Source organism: Dermacentor andersoni, chromosome 11, assembly GCF_023375885.2.
Source record: "Dermacentor andersoni chromosome 11, qqDerAnde1_hic_scaffold, whole genome shotgun sequence".
Lineage (NCBI taxonomy): Eukaryota > Metazoa > Arthropoda > Arachnida > Ixodida > Ixodidae > Dermacentor > Dermacentor andersoni.
The window spans coordinates 84,254,619-84,279,925 of NC_092824.1; the positions used below are offsets into that span (position 1 = coordinate 84,254,619).

At 45.9% G+C, this 25,307-nt stretch overlaps 1 protein-coding gene across 1 annotated transcript in view; it reads left to right on the forward strand.

Moving 5' to 3' along the window:
- The first annotated feature begins 2,454 nt into the window (after positions 1–2,454).
- Positions 2,455–25,307, forward strand: part of Plap (phospholipase A2 activator protein) — a 46,305-nt gene continuing 23,452 nt past the window's right edge. Inside the window, exons 1-5 of the mRNA XM_050168192.3 lie at positions 2,455–2,701; positions 7,745–7,938; positions 10,629–10,850; positions 16,028–16,346; positions 18,487–18,650. Coding sequence (XP_050024149.1) covers positions 2,559–2,701; positions 7,745–7,938; positions 10,629–10,850; positions 16,028–16,346; positions 18,487–18,650 — 1,042 coding nt within the window. The 5' untranslated portion in view covers positions 2,455–2,558. The remainder of the gene's footprint in view (positions 2,702–7,744; positions 7,939–10,628; positions 10,851–16,027; positions 16,347–18,486; positions 18,651–25,307) is intronic.

Here is a 25,307-nt window from a genome sequence, read left to right on the forward strand (position 1 = left end):
CTCGGTCACGGGTAGCCCATGGTCAAATGGGTAGCCCGTCGAGCTGTTGTGCTGAGGAACAGGGTTCGAAACCAACTGTCGGACCATCTTGAGTCACTGAGTATATGGTTCCTCAACGAGCATCTTTGACCCCGACATGAGTCACAGGGGATGCCGCGCTCAATAATGAATGAATGAAACCACGTTTATTCCACATAAAAATGCGCCGAAGACGCTGCGGTGGAAAGGGGAGGGGTGTTATTGCAAATGGTGAAGGGTAAGGCTGCCTCCGTTTTATTAACGAACGTCCTGGAGGCATCTAAGTGGTAGCCGCATGGCGCTTTTGGCTGTCGCGGAGTCTATCGCCGGCGGGTGGTGCCGCCGGGTCCTGGAGGAACAACAGCAGTACTCGCCAGAGCTGGACGACATGGTCCGGAGACGTGGTATCCGGGCAAGCCCAAGTCCGGAGAGAAGAAGGCCAGGGTCCCCGCAGTATGGTGTTACAATAACAGCATAATAATTAGCTGTTAGTGACAGGCGTAGTTGGAGAAGTATGGGAGAGGCATTTGTCCTGCAGTGGGCGTAACCAGGCTGATGATGATAACGACGACGATGATGATGATGATGAATTAGCAAGTAACACTCAAGCACAACATCGGCGAGCGCAGTCGTCTGTCGTCGAAATTTAATCTACGGGTCAAACGCGCCGCGGCTGATCATACATTCCAGCGTAATCTCTGGTGCTCGTGTGCGTTCCAGGATCAGATAAACATTCTTTCGCTACAGATGGTTTGCTCTGACGTCATCCCAGCTGCCGTCTCGGTCTACCAGCACGTCGAGAAGCTGCATATACAAAAAAGAAAGAAGAAACGTGGCAGCATAACAGCACTTCAAGGGCGCTTTCGCCAAAGCGATAATCGGTGATAATCTGGTGGAAAGCAGTCACCGTCAAAGACCAAAGCAATGCGCGCATGGTAATCCGACGCACTTACTAGCGTGGAGAGAGCTGCGTCCGTGGTGTCACGTGAAATCTATCTGTAGAATCAGCGACAATACCCGGGAAAGTTCTGATGCATGAAGTCGCGTCTTGCGCCTGTGACACTTGTTGTCAGGAGGAAAATGGTCGCCGCAAAAGATAAGCAATGCACGCATGTCAATATACAAGGTGCTCTTTTTAGACAATGCAGATTTTTAATAGACTACAAGCTCAGAGTACGTGGCATTTTTGTAGCGGAGTTCCTAGGTGAGCCGGGCATACTTTGCAGCTATTAATGGTAGCTTCAGAAGACTAATTAACAGAAATATTAACTTAGTTAATAGTGCCTTAGGGCCAGTTGTTTAAATGGCGAATTCGAAAGCTGTCACATTTAATGCAGCCTTGTTTTTCTAAAAAAAAAAACGAGGCTGCATTAAACGTTAAATCAAGGCAATAGTGTAACCTAGCGCCGCGGGAGCGCAGAAAAGGCGCTCCCCCTCCCCCTTCTCCGCACCTTCACCCCGAATCCTTGCGCGCGACGGAAGGCCGCGCGCTTCCTCCATGCTTTCCTCCGTTGCGTGCGCGCGATTGAGCCGCGATCGATGGTTCACCCGCGCGCGTTTTCACTCGCACATACAGAATGCGGCTCACCGCGACGATGTTATCGGCCTTGAACTTTACACGGAGCTTCACGGCGACGGCAACAGCCGAAATGCGCCTGGAGTGTCCATATAATTGCTATCGCGATAAAAATGAATGAATATTCGTTAATTAGTCGTCTGAAGCTCACATAATTAACGGCAAAGTAAGTCCATCTTGTCTAGCTCCTAGACAAAGTAAAGAGCTAGCCACGTTCGCTGCGCTCGTTACTTTTTTATAACAAAATATGTATGGTCTAAAAAAAAACACCATGTGTTCGTTACTCACACAATTTTGTAAGGAATCACGCATTGAATTATCTCATATGAACATGAGCCCTAGCTTACGCAATGCCATATTTTTTTCCCTTTGGTAAAAGTGGATGGAATCCAAAATTTTCAGTGCCCGCCGCTCACTCTTGAATACCTTGAGCGGTAACAGAACAGAAAAAAAAAGGAAGAAATTGTAACAAAAGGGAGGTGACTGCATATGCCGTGCAACACTGTTTTCAAAGAGGCGCTTTCTTTCAGACGTGCGGTCGCCGCCGTACGTGTACGCTTATCGATCCAAGCGTGAGAAAATTAGATATATAAAAAAATGTATTCTACGTGCTGGACCGCTGGTGGTCACGTATGCGCGTCTAATTCGATAGCGCGCACCTGCATGTGGCACACGCACTGTATGCTTATCAAAGCGAAACCAACAAAATACTCTTTTAGCGCTGACTGGCGCTGACTTACTTTTATCCTGCATTGCCACGCCCTCTGCTTATGCTCTTTAGTGTCTTATATATACGACGGGCGCTTATGCGTTTATATTAGTATTTACCTGCGCTGATCTGCGTAATTTTCACGCGCCTCCCTGGTGCGAAAGCGGCGACAGAGTTTAGGTTGTGCGAAACTAAAGGAGCTGCGACTAGACAAATCGGCGGCCAACTTTCATTCATCCAGATCCCAGGGGAAAGATGGCGGCGACGCCGTACCGGCTGCGATGCTCGTTGCTGGGTCATTCGATGGATGTGAGAGCAGTGGCGGCCGCACATCATCCCGAAGGTTCCATCGTCACAGGCTCGCGCGACCGGACAACGCGGATATGGCTGCCAAACGAGTGCGTACTTGACAACGTCACCATTTGTCATGGCACTAGGATCGCCGTTGGTGCCGGTCCGCCTCCTGTGTAAACTGGCTGAGACAGCTTTTCACGGTTTCTTGTCTGTCTTCACACAATCGCACCCGCTAGACTAGTTTATGGGAACACTGCGGCTTAACGATAGTAGTGCAGCTTGTTAACAAGTGTGTTCTTTTTTCTTTTACTTATCCAGCAGTCGTTCAGACAGGTTGTTGCCGACGTCTGAACATGACTAGCTGCAAAAACTTGGTCGTCATAGCAATCAGTGAAAGCAGCGGCTCGAGTTTTTCTCACGAGAATCCAGCTCGTGTGTTTGCAAAGCAAGCGGCTGTGAGTTCAAGGCGTGTTTCGGATAGAATGCTCCATCCGGTGCACATATTATACGGTGTGCCGTGGTGCCACTTGTACGTAACACCCCCCGGAAAGTTTAGCAGTGTCGTTCACGTAAGAAACACCTAAATTCGGCATTGAACACGGAGAAGAAAAGACCTTGTAGATATGCGCAAACCGGGCCGTTCCACGCAGCGCCGTTTTTATCGACTTATGCATTCTATTCTAAGCAGAGCCCAGATCTGACGGCCTTGATGCTGGCCGTGAGCGCATTGACCCACTATTGAATGTCTGGTAGCTACCCGAGCTGTAAACATGCGCTGCTAGCACATGCTGGCAAACAGTACGAAAAAGCGTAATGGAAGAGCGCCCATTTGGTTCAGTTGAGGCATCCCTAAATCGGGAATGCAGCGCGGTGTTTGCCTTTGTAGCCTTCTTCCTGTATTTTGATCCGTTCGTTCCTGATTAAGGAGTAGTAAGCTTGCGCCCTGACGGTCAACTTCCTGCGTCATAGTATCTGCTAAGGCACATGCTTCATGCTGTAACATCGAGATCGCTATTTTCACGTCAGAGTTCCGTCAGTCAAGGTGCCTATGGTCATTTGAAAACTTTTCTTTAATTACTGGGCACCTGACTTGCCCTTTTGCCTGTTCCATAGGTAAAGCTAAATGACTGAATTTAGGCAAATGTTGGGAAATATAAAATTGGTAGACCATTATCACTTTTAAAACATGTCTTTTTTTTTTAGTGAGTTTTCAGGGATCAACACAACAAAAATTCATTATTTGTTGCTGCTTCTCCTTGAAATAACAGTAGTGTGTAGGGCATATAATTCTACTGAAAAGGGTTTGAATTTTCTGCTAGAACATCATGTGATCGAACTGACTGGGAGAGAGCTGTGGCATGAGGTAGTATTGCAAAAATTAATGTTTTGTTGTGTTCTTCACCCTTAGTCATATGCAAAAACACCTGTACATTGGTGGCACGTTAAATATGCCCTAGAGGTCAGAATTAATCCAGAGTCCCCTACTACAACATGCCTCATGATCAAATTGTGGTTTTGGCATGCAAGACCCCAGAATTCACCCTTAGTGACGATGAACACTTTCTTTTCTCATTGTGTCCACCATGGTAGTTGTCTACATCTTGTGTGCATTATGGTATATCGCACTGCAGTTAGCTTGCTCTAAGTTCAACTTCCTGAGGAAGAAACTAAGCTTTTACTATCTCTTCTTACATCTGTGTTCTTGGCAGATTCTATGCACTACTGTGCTACCACTGACTGCACAGAAAGTCCTTGTCTTTAGTAGTCTTCAGGCAGGATAGTGCTGCAACACAATATTGTGCTGTGAACATAGTCAACAGTACAGGCGCCGAAAAGAGTGATATACTCCATGCAGCGGGAGCCGGAGCAGCGGCAAACTGCATCGAAATGCCATCTACAGGCAGCGTCTGGGATCGAGGCAGCCAATGGGTGCCCTTTATTATCTGCAGGCATGTCGCTTGACTCGTGTCAATGTAGATGGCGTCGCGATGCAGTGTGCCGCTGGTGCGGCTCCCGCTGCGTGGAGTATACCACTTTTGTCGGCGCCTGTACATTATTGCAGCTCTACGGATGACTACACATAGACCCGGGAAATGCATGGGACAACACATTGCCCTGTGCATTTCCTGTGCTAGCATATGGTAGTCTTGTGCGTTGTCCTTGCTGTGAATCGTAACCAGTGTGCCCAGCACACATAATTAAATATAATTTGATGGACTCTTGGAAACAGATGTGAGCACAGGACTGCCAGATCTGAGCTATGCGTCACTCTTTGGGTGTTAATTGTTACACATAGTCCCTAGTTGGACTATGTATATATAATTTTTCCCATGTTGTCACAGTCTCGGTTTGTTGCCATGCTAGCACTCCAAGGTGTCGGCCACTATGACGTCATTGCGAACCATATATATATATATATATATAAGCAATGTGCAACTTTATTCAGCATTGGTGGTTGAGTTCTGATGGTTATTTATCTGTCTATTTTATTACATGCTGCTAACTTTGGTGGTCATGACAGGAGTTGGTTTTACATGTGCAAAACAACATTGCTGAGTAATAACATGACACATACTGCTGTTTTGTGCAAAACATAACAAGGGTGGATACAAAACAACTGCAGTGCAGCACAGGATACAATAAAGATAGATGCAAATTTTAACTTGCAGCAGGATTCCACAATTCATTTACAAACCTTTTAAACATCATTTAAGCAGTGAACCATTGAAGCAATTCTGTAGCTGGATGGTCAAGACAGAAGAAAGGAAAACCTGAAACAACGCTGGTTGAGTCTGAAGAGCACAATGTTTACCCAGTGCAGGAAGCGTCTGGTTGGTTAGCCAAAAGGCCTGAAGAACTTGGAACAAGGCATTGTAAGGTTAAAGTTGCACAAAAAAAAAGTTGATTTAAGTTTCATTGCATAAAATTCAAAGCATGTTTGCAAAGAGCATCAACTTGAGTCGTACCCACTGCTGGTGGTTGTACCCACCAGGGAATATGGTGTTGCGCTGCTGAGGTCCAGGTCGTGGGTTCGATCCAAGCTTTGGTGGCCGCACTTCGATGGGGGCGAATTGCAATAGTGAGTTGAAATGTTAACAGCGTTGCGTGTATGGCTGTGCCCATGCATACTATACTTCTAGCCAGATTAGGACCTAAAATGGCGACCCGCTATATTTGATCGCTGATAGTGGTTACTGTTTTGTAGTTGTTACTGCCCTAAAACAGCAATTGCATGTAGGTTCCCTCTTCCCTGCTTGTTTTGCACCAATACTCCAAACATCTCTTGCCTACCTCGACTGCCGAGCGATTCATGCTTCTGTCCACTTTAAATCCAAGCGCTTCTGGAAGGTCTATGTTACCTGCCGGTCTCGCTGGGCGAATCCCTTTGCATTCCATTAGGTTGGGCTGAGTGGTCTCTGGATTTTTGCTGCAGCCTCATCGCATGCCTCATCTAGTTGCGCATATTTGCGCCGGTATGTTTTTGTCCTTGGTCAATCAGCTTGAGCCTCAAACAGCATTTTGTGGGCCAGCAGTGCCCTCTGTGTGCAGACATGAGTCCAAGCAGATAGTAGCGCATGTCAGAGCATGACTACCTAGGTTGCCTATACAGTGCAGCATTCCTACAGAACATAACCGTCTATATAGAATATATGTTTATCTGTAGTGCTATTTGAAGTTGTTTCACTAATATGTATGCAATATTATGAAAGCAATGACAATTTATTTTTTCATTCTTATTTTTCTTAGTTTGTGCCCTGTCAGTGTTGCTGTACACAAACACTATGCTCTCGCTGCATGTTCTTTTGCTTCTTAAGGCAATCGCCAAATGCTGTTGCATGCCAACTGCCATGAAAAATTCAGTTAAGCTCGGACTGGTAGGCATTACTGAGAGGTTTAGGTGGGAAACCGTGCACCGGCAATTGCCTTTAAGAGTTCATCTGGAGACAATGTTATCAACACACTGTGGCACATCCTGCCACAACTCCTTACTTTCTCAGCTACTTTGTTTGTGCTTTTTTTATGACTGATTTTTGTCTTTACCCTCCCACTCTACGTAATGCCCTTATGAGCCTTCAAGGTAAACAAACTGTGAAAACGAAATGATGAATGACTGTGAGGAACTGAAATGCAGGAGAAAGAGACACAGGCAAGAGAAAGGGAGGTTAACCAGTACAGAAAATCCAGTTTGCTACCCTACACTGGGGGACAGGGGAAGACACAAAATCGCAGCCAATCACGATCACCGCACGCTATTGCAGCACAGCAAGTGCAGCACAGTGAACGCCAATTCAGGTTACAGCCATTTGCCCAGATCTGTTGTCTTTAGAAACGACAGCAGTGTCTTTGTCACCCTTTGCTGTGGTGGCTTATGAGGTTGGCATTACAGAATGTTTTGTTTAAACAATGGTCTGTGGTAAATGCAAGCTAACACAGTTATGAGCGATTGTCTCTGTACACTGTATTGAGGGCAGTTTCACAGAATGCGTTCAAGGGTTTCCTTGAAATGCGGGAAGGGTGAAGAAGCATTAGATGACTGTCCTCTGCAGGGTCAACCCCAATGCATAAATTGGTACAATTAAAGCATACTATCACCTAGAATGCAAGGCAGTGACTGCTAAGTCTAGTCCAGTGCATTATATGCAATAAGAAATTGTCTCGTGCAATAGTTGTACCTATACATTGGCGCTGGTTTGAGGTTGGGCTTTTGAACATTACTGGTGTTGGCAATACAAATGTACCGGCTATAGCACAAGACAAAAAAACAAAAGACAGTACTTGTCCCATAGGCTGTGCCGGGCACAGACATCTGCATCAAGCTCAGTCCATTCAGAGGTGCAAGTGCACTCTGTGTTTTTGTGGAAATATTTCATCAAGATCAAGAAAGCACTTGCTACACTGTGAAAGTAATTTCCTTTTTGGCATATTCCTTTTTGTCGGTGTTTACATATACTGAACAAGGTGAGTTTCTGGGCTATTAAGGCAGTGGCACTGCATTTTTACCCATGTGAGTTTCTTGGGCTGCGAAGCCTAGCTGAATCAAGGATTGCATGATTTCGCCATGGGGATGCTCGTTTGGGTCAGCACAAGCGTTCTCAAACAGCCACGTGAGATTGTCAGAGGTCCAATTCTTTTTCTTCTTTTTGCAGAGGCAGCTGCGACTATTACGAGAGCCAGTGCCTCATGGGGCCGAGCAACTTCGTGTCAAGTGTGTGCACTGTGCCTCCCTCAGACCAATACACATCTGGCCTAATCCTAGTGGGCAGCAACGACTGCAGCATCTACTGTTTCAGCCCCGATTCACCACAGCCCCTGTACAGACTGCTGGGGCATAGTGGAAACGGTACATCTCTCGAGCCTCTGAACACTGCCTAGTTCACCTCTGTGCTTAATATCATCATTGCTCAGTGAATGTATGGAAGGGAATGTATGCTTGCTCCTTTGTTACCTTTTTGATGCAATTAGCATTCTTAGGCTACTTCGTGTACTTTCTGGTATCTATTTCTGGATCTATTTTCCTTTTATGCCAACTTTAGTCACTGGGTTTGTGCCACCGAATATGTGCTGCTCTTCAGTGAATCCCTTCCTGACACCAACTTAAGTCATTAGATGTGTGCCATTTAGTATGTTCCGGTCATAATAACATATAAAACATATCGCCAATTGCACACCTATCATAGGATAGATTGTCAATCCCATTAACGTCTCCAATCGTCTCTAACGATAAATGTTCTGCCAATTTTTGTTGCATTTGGCACTTGTGCTTGCAGGATTCCAAGAACTATCTCGAGAAAAAAATCTGAAGGGGAAAGCTCTTCAATGGGACAACAGGAGTACAAGTTGAGCTGTGGTGGTGCATTATCCTTCTAAAATAAAAAAGTAAATCAAAAACACTCTTACGGTTAGAGGAGGTTTGGAAAGCCAGAAAATATTTAAAAACGAAAAGCACATGGCACCACCTTGAAGTTTCTGCATTAGCAAGCCATGATGTCGTAGACTTTTACTGCGTCTGTTTAAGCCTAGTTATATTTTCTATCTGTAAAGGTTGACGGCATTATGAAAGGATCCAAAGACTGAACATAGCTAGTTTCAAGACTTCTATTTTTTTCTTTTTATTCAATTACGCTCCAAACTCTAGTGCATTAGAGAGGGGTGTGGGTACGATATTAACAAATGTAATACAGCAGCAGCAAGAGAAGTACAATACAATTGACTACCATAGCAGGAATGATGCTACAGTTTGGTAGTTATTGACAAAGCAGTTTCATAGCAGCATTTCTAAAAGCATTAATCTCTAGTGGCAGCAACATTGTCTGGAAGGCAATTCCAACACGAACACGTACTGCGAGTGAAGTGAGTTGTAACATTCTAGTGTTGGAAAATGGAGTAGTACCTACATTATGATGGTAATCAATGCATGTGAAACTGTAGGACGCTTTGTTAGTAGCCTATTCTTAAGGAATGAATTTATAATATTATGAAGTAAACAAAGGCAGAAAAGCTTCCTACAATGAGAAAGGCTGTGCGAGAAAAGTGTTCCCTTCATATCTGTAACACTAGCATTGTGATGACAGTTGGAAAGAATGAAATGCGATCGAATTTTTTTACTGTTTCTGAAACGGCTGACTGTTTCGAGACCAGGATCCCATATAGCTGTTGCATATTCTAGTTTAGCTTGGACTAATGTTTTATAATGTCGCAACTTCTGCCAAGCCACAACAGCTAAAATACGAAAGAACACTTTAAAATTTGTGATGTCACACTGACATATCAGTACTGGGGCACAAAATTACCCCAAAATTAAGTTAAAATAGGTTTTAAATTACTATTTATCAGTCTAAACTGATATAGTGCTTCTCTTTAGCATCTCTTTAAGGAGGCAGAAGCATCAGCCTCTAGTTCTGATCATGGGGACCTTGCAGGTTTTGGCCTAAGTATGTTGCGGTCTCTGCAGGGACATTATAACTGTGCTGCTATCGTAAGAACTGGCTTTGAAAGAGAAAAAAGAGGAAGTTGGTGCTATTCATGCTCTCTCTTCTTTCTTTTCTTTGTTTTTTTTTCTTCTTCTGGCAGTTCAGGTGTATGTATCTCAGTAGGTCTGACATGCTCGTTCACCTAGCTGCACATGCACTGAGTTGCAGAACATTAAGGAGACCATGGAGCTTGTAATGGTGCTTAAAAACTGAGGCAAAGAAAATGGAAGGTGCTTATATTTGTCCTTCTTGTCTAATGTGAAAGAAATAAATGAAATGTGTGAAATAAATAAACAGTTGTCTGAATGAAAAGTTGGGGTAATTGGTAGGTGTTTTAACATTGGGAACCTTAGAGTAGTGTATGCCAATGTGTGTACCAAAGGCCTCTAAGAATTGTCTTCCATCTGACATGCATGACATTAGAGAGCTTTAGCTCGTCCACTCTTCGCAAAAATACCAGGTTACGGTAAACATAGTGGCAGTAACAGTGCTGATAGTGACATATTGTGATCCTTTGTCCAATACATGAATACCCGCCATGGTTGCTTAGTGGCTTTGGTGTTGCGCTGCTGAGCACGAGGTTGCGGGTTCGAATCCCGGCCATGATGGCCACTTTTCAATCGGGGCAAAATGCAAAAGCATCCATGCACTTAGATTTAGGTGCATGTTAAAGAACCCCAGGTTGTCAAAATTAATCCGGCATCCTTCACTACAGTGTGCCTCATAATCGGATCGTGGTTATGGCATGTAAAACCCCATAATTAAATTTTTTAAGCACTTAAAACGGTGTTGTGCATCATAGGTGTTCTTGTCAAAGCAAAAGGGACTGCATGTTGTTGATTACATAGTCGTGAACATTTTACATCAAGATAAGTAGCATGTGATCAGCTACAGCAATAATTTTGTCTCCCCTAGATAAACTGCGCCGCTAGATGGAGCCACCAGAACAGCTGCTCACGTTTATGCCCACAATAACCGAGCATTCTATGAATTGTCATTGCGCATCAGACAAGCTAAAACTCTTTTATTGTGCCGTGTTTTCTTCGTCTCCCCTTTGCAGTCTGCGCCTTGGCAGCTGGTCAATTTGGCACATTGCTCAGTGGCTCCTGGGACAAAACGGCGCGCGTCTGGTTTGGCCAGAAGTGCATGCTCACCCTGGAGGGGCACCAGGGCCCAGTCTGGGCAGTCCAGATCTTCCCCAAACAGGGGCTCATGCTCACCGGCTCGGCCGACAAGACCGTGAGGCTGTGGCGTGCTGGAAAGTGCGAGCGGGTCTTCACTGGTGAGCCCTTTTCAAATTTGCTTTCGCATCTACACTCCACAGTGGTTCAGTGGCCAGTCTGCTGACATAAACAAACTGTTTTGTTTTTTTCTTCATCCTTTCTTTTGAAGCAGAGCTTTCTTGGCCCATTCCCTGGGGCATGGCATTTGTTTCATCATAAGATGTCCTCATGAGACCCCTTGTACATTATAGTGTGCATTGGCTTCAAACCTTCTCGAACCTAATTTGGGAATGATTACGTAAAATATTCTTACTGAATGGGAAGTTGGTTGCCTGAAGAAGTGCATGGAAGGGGTTTAGTTCTATTCTTGTTGCCAGCTTTTAAGAAAATTGACATTAATTTGCCATAGACTCTTGTGTCGTCACTGATGATGAAAAGCAACCACATGATGTTGCATCTTCACCTCTCCATTTATGCAAATAAAAGCGGTTTCCACCATATTAGACCTAAGGAGTTGGTCACATTGTCTACATGTATGGAGGTGCTGCTTATGGCATCTAACTGAGATAATATATTTAAAAAAAAAATAGCTTTTTCGTGTTTATTGCATACCACTCAGTAATGAGAACCTAGCATTAACCAGAGTTGCATAAGAACCTAAATTTACCGTTTTCCGACAGAGAAACACATTGCAATAAAATTTTTGAAGCAATGCAGGGTAACCTCCGTGCTCTTTTGCCAAACTTCGTGTAACCTCCATTTCTGTTTGAGCCGGGGCATGCACCACTAAGGATCACGCGGCTAAACAGTGGGTACCAAGAAGAGCGTTACCTTCAAGGGATACTGGAAAGCACTTGTGCATTCGCTCTAAAGGAGCTTGGAGCCATGGCATGTTTGTTCTATGTGAGATGCATCACCATAGACCCCATGAAAATTATGAGCATTGTGCACTCTTCGTTTGTAATAACAGAGTATTCGTTAAAACGTGGATTGCTACAGGGGATTGAAAGGTGGAATGCAGAACCGCTTGCTTTAGGTGTGCATCAGGGAACCATAGTTTGTCAGAATTGATCCACAGATGGTCCCCCATGAGATTTCCTAATTGTTCATTGTGCACCTTAGGAATGTACCACATTTACTCCAATCTAGGCTGGCTTCGATTCTAAGCCGACTCACCAAATTAGGAAGGTCGGAATAAACGTTCCTCGGAAGCAAGCGATGAATATATTAGTCAACTACAGCCACAAAAAGCTACATTCATTACCAATGTCCAGCAGCAACCATGTTTGTACCGGCTCACTGTAGGTTGCAGTCTACTGACACCATTTCCTCAGTACCATTGTGTCAGTGTCTCACCAAAACTCGTGCAGCAATTGCACCATTTTCATACAAATGCGAATTCCTGCTCTAAACTGCGCCAAACATAAAAAACTGACTGAAATTGTGGCATGCTGCTCAAGAACGGCTTCGGTATGTCGTCCGGCAGTGGCTGCAAACAGCAAGCAGATTCATTCTCCAATAAAGAGTGCGATGAATCACATTACGTACTCCGGCACGACAGTGCCTCTCGCACAGTTTTTCGTAATTTTCACGCTTATGACACTGGACTTTTTGACGCTTCTGGCAAGTGGCCGGTGCGCGTGTGGACACTCGTGGCTTTCGTCGCTGCTCTCAAAATAGCCAGGACGACTGTATTCAGCAGTGCGGCACTCCCTACCTGGCATGAATAGAATAGGCATGAATAGAAAAGCGTGCTGCAACAAACTCCTTTTATGATTACAGTCAGTGGCAGATTTTTCGGACATGCACGATAATTCGGATGCCTTCATGGAATCACCATGTACCTCATAGAGTCAGTGTATAAGAACGTCTGAAAAATTTGGGATGCAAAACTTTCGTCGTCTAATTTTCTCAACTTTTTCGCCGTGACTGCAGCTTGGAAACAACATTAATAAAGGCCACTGCCAGATTATATCGCACGCGGATTCGCTGGCGCCCACCACCACGGGATTGATAGGCCTAGCTGCTTCAAATATTTGCTGCCAAGTTTGTCGCTCTTCGGGGACATTATTTTCATTGAAGGAATTTGTCGCTGTTGGCAATGGTTCCAGCCACACCTTTGTAATCTTGACCAATGGCTTCGAAGTGCAGAAAGCATGCCACATTGCGTAATGCCAAATCCCGAAAGTCAGCTTTGCCACAATACAGCAGTTTTCCATGTTCATGCATATGTGCTGTATTGTGGTGAAGCATACCAAGAGTTAATAAGGGGCAACTGTCGCTGGACATGGTATGTATTAATTATACATGCAAGCACCCACCATCTCCTGTCGAATTATGAACTATGGTACGCCTAATAAGCGTACTGGCAGGCTTTCAGAGCTATTCCGGGTGTGCCTGTGGCGATTTGAGCTTTTGGGGCAGTAAAGTGCATGCATTCATACTTTTTCATGTTGTCACGGCCCCTGGGGAGTCCGAAAAATTGGACATTGACTGGTAGCTAATTTCTAAGCATGGAGTAGTGCCATGTGTATGTTTCAAAGTCTGAATTAAGCCACTGTTACAAGTGTTCAGTTTCACCTAAACTGGAAACGAAATAATGCATTGGGGTAGTCCAGAATGGTTTGCATTTGAATTTATGCTGATAGTGTCTTCATGTGATTATTTCCTGTGTAGAGTGAAACTACCTCATAAACCCATACCTAGAAGGAGAGTGATATAAAGTATGTGGCTACTATATGGTAGTTACACAAGTTTAGGCTAAGTAGGACACATTCTCTCCTATCTGTTTTTGCCAATATGTAATGTCGGCATAATTTTGGCGTCAAGCTTAGCATGTGCCCTATTCCACCTTTGTCAACTGGATATGTAGCGGTGTGAGATCATGCTAGCAAGTTATTACTTAAGAGAAGTTTTCTACTTTGTGATTTCTTATTCACATTTCATTTGTTCACGACGGTACAGCAGTAATGACATTATGGAAATGAAGTGCCGGCCAAAGCTTTGATTTCATGGAAGGCGAAAGAATCCTGCATTTGGGAGGCGCACACTGCAGCAGGTTCAGCGGGCAGGCATCTCTGTCCCCAAGGCCATTATAATGTAAACTATTATTCAGGCCTGGGCCACTTTGACCTGTCACGGAGGGCTAATGATCAATTTGGAATATAAACAGATCGGAATAGTTTTACATTATACCGGCCCAAGGTTGATCGTAGCTCTCTGGGTCTGTGGTGACATATGGTGACCCAGAAATTGTTACCGCATCGACTGGGCTGCATAATTTGAAAATATTTTCTGCTATCATCGTGAGCATCAGTGCGGCACTATATAGTTTGATAGCAGTGCCACCAATGTTTTCAGCTTTACAAGAAAGTGCCATGCTGCTGCTCGACCCACACTTCCATAGTCTAGTACGCTATAGCTGCAAAGTGCACTTCTACCGTCCCGTCTTCTGATTGGCTTGCGGCAAGGTGAAACTATTTCTATTGTGTAGGAATGGCTTTCATTAAACCACAGTAGTTCATAACTCTGGCTTCTTCACTTGGTCTGTTGGTGACACGCATTCCCAGGCACTACAACCAGACTGTCAAGGCATTAAAAAAATGTATTTATGAAGAAATGCCTGGGGTTACCTGTGGAAATTTTGTGGACTTGCTATTGCAGAATGCAGGTTTTTGGGATTGCTGCCACTAATAAAAAATCTACAGGCACTATTACCAAAGTTTGCAGGCTCTAGACGGTTTCAGTATCAGGGTAACCTGCTTCAAAATTTGGCTTAGGACGTTGCTTAAAGGGCCCCTCACCACATCTGGCCATTTTGAGCTGACAAGTCCAGAGCATATGATGCACGATAATGATTGTGTCTGCAAGGTATTACACCGCTTGGGCCGCGGGAATATCTGAAATTTCAAACCGAATGCTGTTTTCCTTTCTCCTTGCGGTGCCATGCTCCAAGCCAGAGAATGACGCACACATGCTAGTGCGCCCACGTACACGTGTTTGCTGTAACGTTGCTCATGGGGACACGTGACTTCAAGAATTATTCTAGGCAGCATCTGTTATTTGTGTAATATGTTGCTTGAATAGACGAATCAAAGCTTAGAGAAATAAAACACACAAACCGAATGTCCGCATGTTCTTGTTTTACTTCGCACTGCAGCAAGGGAGATGTACTTCCGTTTTGTCTGCTTGTTCCCACGTCGTGCAGTCAAGCGCACAGACACTGAAACTAATTTTCTACCATATTCCAGTGTGGGATCGTGCTCTGTGTTCCGCTTATGTCTGTCTCAGTATTTGTGTAGCACTGACTTATAGAGCTAGTCGGGTGTCCTTGAGCACAGTGCGCAAAATCGTGCGCGATATGAGACAGTCTCAACAGCTCACGTGTGATGCCATGAGTGGAAGTGCGCCACGCCACAAAAAAGCAAGGAGAAAAAAAAAAATGAAGGCGGCCCCGTGGTGTATGCGTCGTGCGGTCCTCGAGGTCCGGTATGGGAGAATGCAGGGAAGGAATTTCGCTTGCGGAGGCTAGACGGGGCAAGTGGAGAGAGTGTCTCACTTAGCGGTGGAGCTCGCCTCCTGAAATCATGGCTTCGCGGCACTGAATTATTTCTGTCTCGGCTAATAATGAGCCGGTTTGAAAAGTTGTTGCGGCAGAACGCTCCCTAGAGGACACATAACAACTTTCAGCGTATAACAAAAATTTGCTATGGGGCCTGGTGAGGGGCCCTTTAAGAGACTTGCAGTACAGCACTCATGTTGGTTTCTTCTGTGTTCCATCATGTTTTCGTAGTGTGCTGCCACATTCTATTATTCTACCAAAATTCAGATTGGCCTGCTCCAAAATAAATCTGATCTGCTATGAATTGCTCTAAAATGAAATTTAGTCTGCTTAAAGTTGCTCCAAAATGCAACTTTATTTGCTCCGAAAATTGTGCCAGAATGACTTTGGGCAGTCCCACCCATGAAAAAGGCATATGATTATAGTGAGCTGTAGCATTGTGCAGCTGCAGCACCGGATAGTGGTGGTTACTGTACTGTCTGTCCCCTGGTGTAGGTGATACCGGCACACCGTTTTTCGAATTCCAACAACTCCTAACGAAATACTCAAATCAAGAACCCTACCTGGTAGTTTCGTAACTCACGTTTTTTTATAAAAGCTGTGAGTTATTCCGAATAACTTCCGTGAGTTATTGTCGAATTGTGTAATTGTTTCCCTCTTCCTGCGTTATCACAGGTCACGAAGACTGCGTCCGCAGCCTAGCCGTACTTTCCAAGATGGAATTTCTGTCGAGCTCCAACGACTGCACCATCCGCCACTGGACAGCCACTGGAGAGTGCCTACGCGTGTACATGGGACACACCAGTTTCGTCTACTCCGTCTGTGCACTTCCCGACACTCTTAGTGGCACGGAAGAGTTTGTGACGTGCGGTGAAGACCGAACTGTGCGCGTCTGGTCCTGTGGCGGGGACTGTATCCAAACTCTGCGGCTGCCAGCGCAGTCGGTGTGGTCAGTAGCATGTCTAGCAAATGGAGACATCATTGCTGGCTCAAGGTGAGGGTTCTTGCAGTGCGTGAGTGTGCCGTTTCATTCCTTTTTATTATTTTGCTTTGATTAAATGGCGAGTGTCAGATTGCTATCGTCACATTGCGATGATGGTGAAGAACAAGGCAGGGCCATAACTGTGAGTTATGAATCGAACGAATCTAATTTGTGCACACGGATAACGGCAAGACGTTCCGAATGTACACCGTTTTTGCGTCGTGCATGATTGGCAGCAACATCAAAGAGCCCGTCACCAGGTCTGGCCATTTTGAGCTGACAAGCGCAGTGCATACAGTGTGTGCTAATGATTGTGTCTGCTAAGCATTGCATCCCTGTGCACCACAGAAAGGGCTTAAATTTCAAACCCAATGCCGTTTGCCCTTCTCCTTGCGGGCACCGCGCTCCCAGCTGCAGAGTCGATGTATATCGCACAAGGGCACCTACATGCATGGCAATGCCGTGACATCGCTCGTAGTGGCACGTGACTGTTAGAATTATTCAAGGCAACAGCAGTTATTTGTTTGGTCTGCTGCTTCAATATACGAAATAAAAGTTTAGAGAAATAATGAAACTTACAAACTGAATGTCTGCAGGTCTTTGTTTTACTTTACCGTAGCAAGAGAGATGTACTTCCGATTCGTCTGCTTGTTCCCATGCCATGCATTTGTGCAGTCAAGTACAGTCTTTGTTCGTTAAATATAGCCTCGTGGGTAAAGTCTGTCTGCTATTTATCCACGTATCTCCATACATTCCAGTATAATCGTTGGTGCTTGCATGCATTCCAGTACTATGTACAGCACTGTTTGCATTGTGCACACAATCTGGTTGATTAGATTGTCTTTTCTGTAGAATAGACAGCAACATTAAAAAATGTTGTGAGCGATAACTTGATAACGGTGATAACTCAGGACAGAACGGTCCCTGTCATCAAGTGACACAATGTACCTTCAGCGTAAATTTAAACGCAAACGGCCACGAATGCCTTTTATGCACAGTTACATGGAAGTGAATATGTAATCGTAGTGTAGCCGGTTTCTAAGTATGGAGTAGTCCCAAGGGTACATATTGGAGTCTAAATGGAGCCAGTGTTATACCCCTGTTACACTGAATGGTTTAATGTCGTTCGAATCGAACGGCATCAGCATTGCATGACATTATTCGGTTGCTACACAGCGATATTTAATGCCATTAGAATCGAATTCTGCAGTCGAATGAGTTGGAGAAGCTCACTCGGCTTCGCACTCGAAGCAAATGTAGGCCCTCTAAGCCAGAGACAAGGCAAAATATAACATAGAGCATTTGTAATTTGAGAAACATCCATGTAGAGAGGTAATTAATTTCGCTAGGTTTAAGGCATCTGTTATTTTAACTAGAGAAAAGCTGTATGGCAGGCTCTCGCAAAATCTTTTTGCTCTCCAACTCAGTGGCATGTGGCGGCCGTTGCTTTACTAGTTGGCCATACTGTAAACAGTCATCTATTTGACGATCGAGCCTCTTCTTCTGATTAGTATTCTTAGTATGCATGCAGTATGCATAAAGTATGCATGCAGTATGCAGTATACTTAGTATGATTAGTATGCAAAGCACACATCAACTAACCACCTCGCCTACTGCAACTAAGCATTGTTGTTCAGTGGGGCTGTGTCAATCATATTGTTTGTCTTTAATTTATCGGCTATGGCTACTAAGCTGGCTAAGCCTTGTTTTGGCTTATAGTGGCCAGACATTCTGGAATTAAATGTTTTATATGCATGTTGTTTCAATGAAGTGGTGACCCATATTTATATTAAAATAAATAGATTGACTTTTCAGCCATTCTACACATACCTTGCTCTACTTTTCTCACCAATTTTTTTTGCAATGATCGCCATTGATATTATGACAGAATGACAATAATATTTCCTGTGTAGAACCACCACAGATCGAATAGTATTCATTGCATCGAATGTCATTCGAATCTAATGACATTAAAATTTCCAGTGTGACAGGGGTATTACATACGCAGGTGAAATTAAAAACAAAATAATGCATTGCAGTATTTTTGGTCTTGTTCGCATTTCAATTTGTGCTGATATGCATGACACTGTTATTAAGAATTCTCTGCTACTCTGTGTGCTTGTTTAAATCTCTTCTAATCGCTTGTACGCAGTGATGGCATTGCGCGAGTGTTCACGAGACATGGTGAGCTTCAGGCACCGCCCGAGCAGCAGAGGGCATTCGAGGAGGAAGTCTCCAAGTCAGCATTGCCAGCTCAGGAGCTTGGTGACCTCAAGATCAATGAACTGCCTGGCAAAGAAGCCCTCCTGGATAGAGGTGACTCAGTCTGGCTTCTCTTTTCAGTGAGCCTCTGATTTTCCACTGCTGGCTACCCATGGGCTGCCAGAACCAGCCAGAGCACCTTCGTTTCTCTCTGGTTGCACTGCCCACTGCATTACGCACTTCCGTCGCATGTTCTGTTCGTTTTACTCGGGCTGGACAGTTCTGGCTACCCATAAGCTGCCAGAACCAACCAGCGCAATTTTGGTCTGGCTGCTGTCTGGAAGTTCTCTGGCTAGCAGATGACAAAAAGAGGCGATGAGTGCTTGAGGACTTCTGCCTCACTCAGCGAACTGCTACGGTGACCTTCGTATTTCCTTACTTCTAGCATTATTTTCTTAGATTCTAACGCACCCAGCCTTGCGGGGCGGTGTGATACGAGCGGCTGAGTGAATCATTGTTTGTGCTATCTTTTTTAGTGTGTGTGTGCATGTCCTGTGCAGGCTTCTTCCCTGCTGTGAACAGTGCGCCGCACTCTCACGCATGCATGATATCTGCATCATGTTCCGTGCAAGTTGTAGATGCTCATTCATAGACATTTCGGTACATTTTCGGTTCATCTTTCTCTGGTAGTATTCCTTTTCACGCCTCAGACATATACAGTAACACCTCCTTCATACATTTTGAAAAAAGGAAAAACACAAGAAAAACGCCTACTAAGTGGGCAAAAAGATTCGAAGTAACTAAAGAAAAGTTGACACTCGCCTATTGTTGACATCTGCGTAATGCGAAGCGTCGTACGGATTGCTGCGGCCCGAGATGCCAAACACGCGTCGAGCTGGTGGTGTTGCAGCGGCCGGAGACGCGTTTTGTTGTTTTCCTATTGTGTGGCGTTTCAAGAGGGCTATGAGAAACTGAAGCTAAAGCGAGCTGGTTTGCGACGCCGGACGTCACTGAAGCGAAACTTGATGCCCGCATTGTGCCATCTGCAGCAGCGAATGACAGTGCATTTGGATTATTGCCTACTAAAAGCATTCAGTATGTTACTAATGGCACAACACACTAGCACCACACGCTGTAAGACAGATAGGTGAAGACGCTTATCGCAATAGGTTTGGCGGCGATAGCTGTGAATGTGGCATATGACGACCCGGCCGGAGATTTGCTGGTATCGAAATGATAAACTGTGCACGCTGTCATTTTCACGTGACTCAGGCGGCTATACACTTTTCTTAGTTGCGCGCATCTCGCGCCTTTTCTTGTTCACGTGGGCTCTAGCAGCCGGAAAATGTATACGACCGCAGCCTGCAGCAGGGAACAGCGTTGCATTTCGGTTATCACCTATTAAAAGCATGTGCTAAGCTTCTGATGGCACCACGTGCTGCGAAACAGGCGAAGATGCTTATCGCAATAGGATTGGCAGTGATAGCTGTGAATGCTGCGTGCGACGACCCTGGAGAAGGTTTGCTGGTACAGTAAAACCTCGTTAAACCGTACCCGCTTAAACAGTAGTTTGGTTTTAAAAGTAGTAAAGTCAAATCCCCGACTCAGTGGCCATTGAACATGATGTGTTTCGTATCCGCATAAACCGTACCGGCTTATTGCGTACATATCGGTTAACATGTAGTGTTTCCACTTTTCGTCATGCAAACACGGCGGTGCGTCATCTCCATCGGGCGGCCCGGCAGAACAACAAGCCTCGGAGATTGGAATGGCCTCCAAGCACCCTGTGCGTTCGTGCGTGAAACCACATCATCATTTCGGCGGCGTGCCAGAGAGCGTTGTGGCGTCGCGCAAGCGAGGACTCGTGCCATGCCGAAGCTCGGATAAAGAAGACACTGGAAGTGACACGAGGAAGTCAGCGCTGGCACGCGATAGGGATCTGCTGTTGAGTATTTGTACGGCATTTGGAATGCGAAGAAGTTGCTTGGCGGCGCTGCTGCGACAGTGAAGAGATGTCGGCTACGTGGTTCGACTTTTCGCCATCGTTGCCTCTGTTGTTACCAAAGTGTCGGCTAACAACAGTGATGAGGACGACACGGAAAGCGGCAGCACGAGCGATTCAGACCCGACAGTGGCAGAAGCTGGGCCAGCCTCATGAATGCAATCATCGAGACGAGAACAGCAGCCCGCAATGAAAAAGGTGCCCCACGACTTCTGCAGCGCTACTGCGCGCATGCACGGAGAATACGTAATGCCAATGAGGAATCTGCCATACGAGTGTTTGCCGAGAAGAGGGGAGCTGGCTGAAAAGCTCAGCTTCAGTAAGTTCGAGGCTGCTGTCGTCGCTGCTAGGCTGCCACGGCATCAAACAAAAATAACATTTTTGTCGCGCAAAGTGAATAAATAATGCATGTCTTTTCCCCTTTCATCACACCCTCTCTGAGTTCAGTTTTTGACATGTAAGTGGTCGATCTCATGCTATTTCGGTCAAACAGTACTACCGTTTAGTACGTACATTTTCCGAGCTCCGGCCAACTACGGTTTAACGAGGTTTCACTGTACCGAAATGAGAAACTGAGTGCGTGCCAGTGCTTTCAAATGGGACGGGCGGACAAGTATTGCGGTGAAGCTGCTGCAGCGGGCAGCTGTTTACATTCGAACCCGCTTGGAACGATATCGGCTTTAACAATATATCGGTTATAACAATGAGCAGCTTCTGCACAGTCAACTTTTGTACATTTTCCATGGTGAAATAGCCCGCCTACTACAATGCCCTGATGCTGCATTATCAGTTATAGCGATGAAGTCTGGCTGCTGGATGTCAGAGCCGAAAAGCAGTGAAATTCGAAATCCTTGTAAAGAAAAAAGAAAATGACACATTCGAGCCGCTGCACGATGGCCCGCTGCTCCAGCAACTGCCACACGCTCATTTTCCAGCCTTCTTCGTGCGCCTTTCTCCCGGTGCCCTTCAAGGCTTCCACCCATCCGAACATGTATGGGCTGTGCCCATAGCTCTACGCCCATAGCTCTATGCTGTGCCAACCTCCAAAACGCGAATGGAGTGCGCGAACTGCGCTGCTCCCAGATTGCTCGGATGTTGCTCACTGGCTCCTCATTCAGCACAGTTGTGCAAGCAGCTTAATTGCTACATTCGTGTTTGTTGGTTGCGTCGAAATCTTTCCTGGCCATGTGTTTTCTCGGGCTCGTTTGACTCGTCGCCGAAACGGAAGAGGGCTGATCCGCCCGCTGATCAGTGGCAATGCACAACATTGCCAATGAAAAGAAAGTGCACGGCTATAGATTTGGAGACCAAGTGCTTCTAACCGATGAGGCGATTGTTGCAAATGTGCTTGCATTGTATGGCGACGATGGCAGCGATGACGCGGTAGGGCAAGCTGTCTTGAAGTTGTACTCGCAGGAGGCCCGGCAGATGATTCAGCACCTCCAGGGCTTCATTTTTGCGAGGAACCTTCCGGGGCACTATGTGGAGCTCCTGGATGCCTTGGAGAAGGATGTCGGCAAGCTTCGCTTAAAGCACACAAGGCCGACGGACATAGGGTTTTCTCGTGCAAGCCAGTGAAAAGTACATGGCGAGATGCTTGTGGCGATCTCTCCTCAACGTTTCTTCTGGATTTCTCAAGCTGACAGGCTGCCGTGGCAGCCTTCTCACAATTTTTATAAGGCCCCTTTTGTTGCCATCAAAGCAATGCCTCGGTGGTGCTCACATATCGCTTGTCATCCGTGACCTCTCTCTGCAGTTGTTATAGCAGTGCCATTCTTTAACGCTGACAGCTGCAGCTTCTTACACGCAATGGCAGTGCCCAGGAAGTTATTAAACGAGTGAACACAATTGGCAGCCGGATGGAGGAAGGTGATGGGAAGGGGCACTGGCCTACCTGCCATTATAGTTTTCTCACATCAGCTCTGCCATCTTCCTGTTTTGATTTTTTCATGCAACCCGGTTATAACAATTATTGGTTGTAACAATGGAACTTTTACGGCACTTGAATATTGTTATAAGTGAATTCAACTATACTTTTCTCGATTACATGCGCCTCACACATTTCTTTGTTTACATGGGATCTAGCGGCTGGAAAATGTATCATACGATTGGTGTTTGGCAACGTGCAGAACATTGGCGACGAAAAATTGTGTGTTCCGGGAACATATGAACAGCGTAACTCTATTGGGTCATTTTTTGTGTTCTCGATTGCTAAGATTGACGCCGGGAAAACGTACATAACGGAAACCTATCAACGAGGTTCTTCTGCATGCGGTGATATCTCCTTTTCTGCAGTTAGCGAAGGCATTGCAGCTAGCCAGTGTTCACTGCCCTCTTCGTCGTATGTTTGAGTGGCAGTTCGAAACCAATGTGTTCTAACTAGGCCATCGATGTTAAAAGAATGCACTCGTTTAGTAATGGCCACACGTACATTAGCTTATTGCTCTCATGATCGTGACCAATATTGTTTTTCGTGTGAAACTTTTCGCTGGTCACAGGTGATGTGTCTTTTCATGCTCCAGCCCAGGCAGGTCAGTATGAAATTTTATGCGTAAAAGATGTACTCGATATCCTGCTTTTCTGCGCCTTGTCAAATGGTGACAAAGTGCCAAGTCATCAGTGTCTTTTCGGAACTCAGAAAATCAGAGGCCCAATGTCGGGCAGCTGAATGTTTCTGCTGGATGGATTTGTTGGTTCGCTTTTTCCGAGTGGGCCTCTCTGCTGTGTAGCCTTTGTGCTTTCCACCTTCAAGGAGTCCCGTCGAACCCGCTTGCAACAATGCTGGTTTAACAATACATAGGATACAATGAGCAGCCACAGCACTGTGAACATTTGTGTGTGTTCCATGGGTCAAATACAGTCAAACCTCGATATATCGAACAGTGCCATGATCACAAAATAGTTCAATATGGCCAGAATTCTGTATATAAATTAAGGTACAACACGCGTCGGAAGCTTCTGCAGATCAGTCAGTGAACTAGGGCCGCGCTCGGGGACCATTGTTCGAAGCGCGCGCTTGGGTGCGCAGCGCGCAATTGGCCAAGGCCACACAGACTTCGTCGGCTGGGAGTGCGTGGTCGATTGCGCCGCATGCAATTGGCCTAGGCCACGCTGACTTCGTCCGCCAGGAGCGCGCAGTCGATTGCACCGCACGCAATTAGCTTAGGCCACGCTGACCTCGTCAGCTGCGCGAGGTCGGCGCGATCTAGGCCAATCGCACGTGGTGCAACTGAACGCATGCTCCGAACGAGGATCCCAGATTGCACCCCAATCGTGGCACAATGAATACTCACTTGAAGCTTCACAGAAAGTATTTATTGATTTGGCTGAAAGTACTGCAGCAGTGTAGCCTGCTTCTTATTGGCAGCCACGTGCTTAAACACGGAGTTTTCAACATAGACTAAATGATCCACAAGAGATAGGCCGGTGCCCGCAGTAGCAGCGTAGAAGGGCTAAAGCAGCTACAGCCTCAGTTGAAGTCGGGAGCAGGGCAACATCAGCACTTGCGGGATCAACCTCGGCAGTGTCTTCGTTTGGCTGCTACTTCTGCTGCGATCTCAACATACGTCAATCGAAGCATTTTGAAGCACTGTCAATAACCAAGAGGCATCTGCAACTTAAGACGTCTATGAGAGAGCCCAGTGAGCCAACACCCTCTATCTAGAGGGTGTTGCACAAGCGCGCGCTGTCGCGCATCTTTGCGGATGCAAACCACCAGTTCTCGCAAGGTGTGGCAGGCGCAGAGGGCAGCTCTGAGGAAGAGTCAGTGTGGCAAATACAATGCGTCATTGACGTTGCCGAACTTGGTCGAACTAGCCATGGCCACTACGTGTTTACGCCGCTACGTTCAAATGGCACCCTCAGCGCGATCATTGTGTGCGGCTATAGTGCGCAGCAGTCTGGAACGCCTATCGCACCACCGCTATCTTCGAGGGTGTTGCGGGAATGCTCACCGCTTGTCAATAGAGCGCACGTGATCTGGGGTGGCGGAATTCGATATATCCATTTTATGTCCGACCCTGTTCTAAATAACAAAATTTAATATGCATGCAATTTTCCAGGTGATATAGAAAGTCTTCGATATATCAAGGTTTGACTGTACACTTCTTACTGCAATGTTTGGCATGCTGCATTACCGTATTTACATGATTGTAAGTCGACTCGAATGTAAGTCGACCCCCCCCATATCGTGTGACAGGAAAAAAAAAAGGAGAGCATACCCGAGGGCGCATTCGATAACGAAAATTTATTAGTAACTGACATGGTCACTGGACTACTCATCTTCACTAGTGCTGCCATCGTCATCGTTGCTACGGTCCCACAGCGCGTCGTCGTCCTGTGAAATTTCACATTTGGCAAATGACCGCACCACGACATCTTGTGGAACAGCAGCCCACGCCGAATGCACCCAACCATACGCAGCCGTCAGGGACGCTCTTTTGACTGGACCGGTTGGCGTAATTTCGCGATCTTCTGCCGCCAGCCACTTGTACTCACGGTGGAGCAGGTCCTTGAAAGGCGAAGATCCGGGCTTGTTTCATGACCATGTCGCACTTCACTGGCAGGGACTGATCGTGTATTTCAGCGACATACACCGCAAGCTTAGCCTACAGCTCCGGAAAGCGTCCAGACTTCGGCACGTGGGAAATTCCTCACTTGCAGTTACAGGTGAAAATTTCGCTTCGCTTCAGTCGCCACTCTCGCACCACCCATTCAGAAACGTCGAACTTGCGGCCCACTGCACAGTGATTTGTTTCTTCGGCATAAAG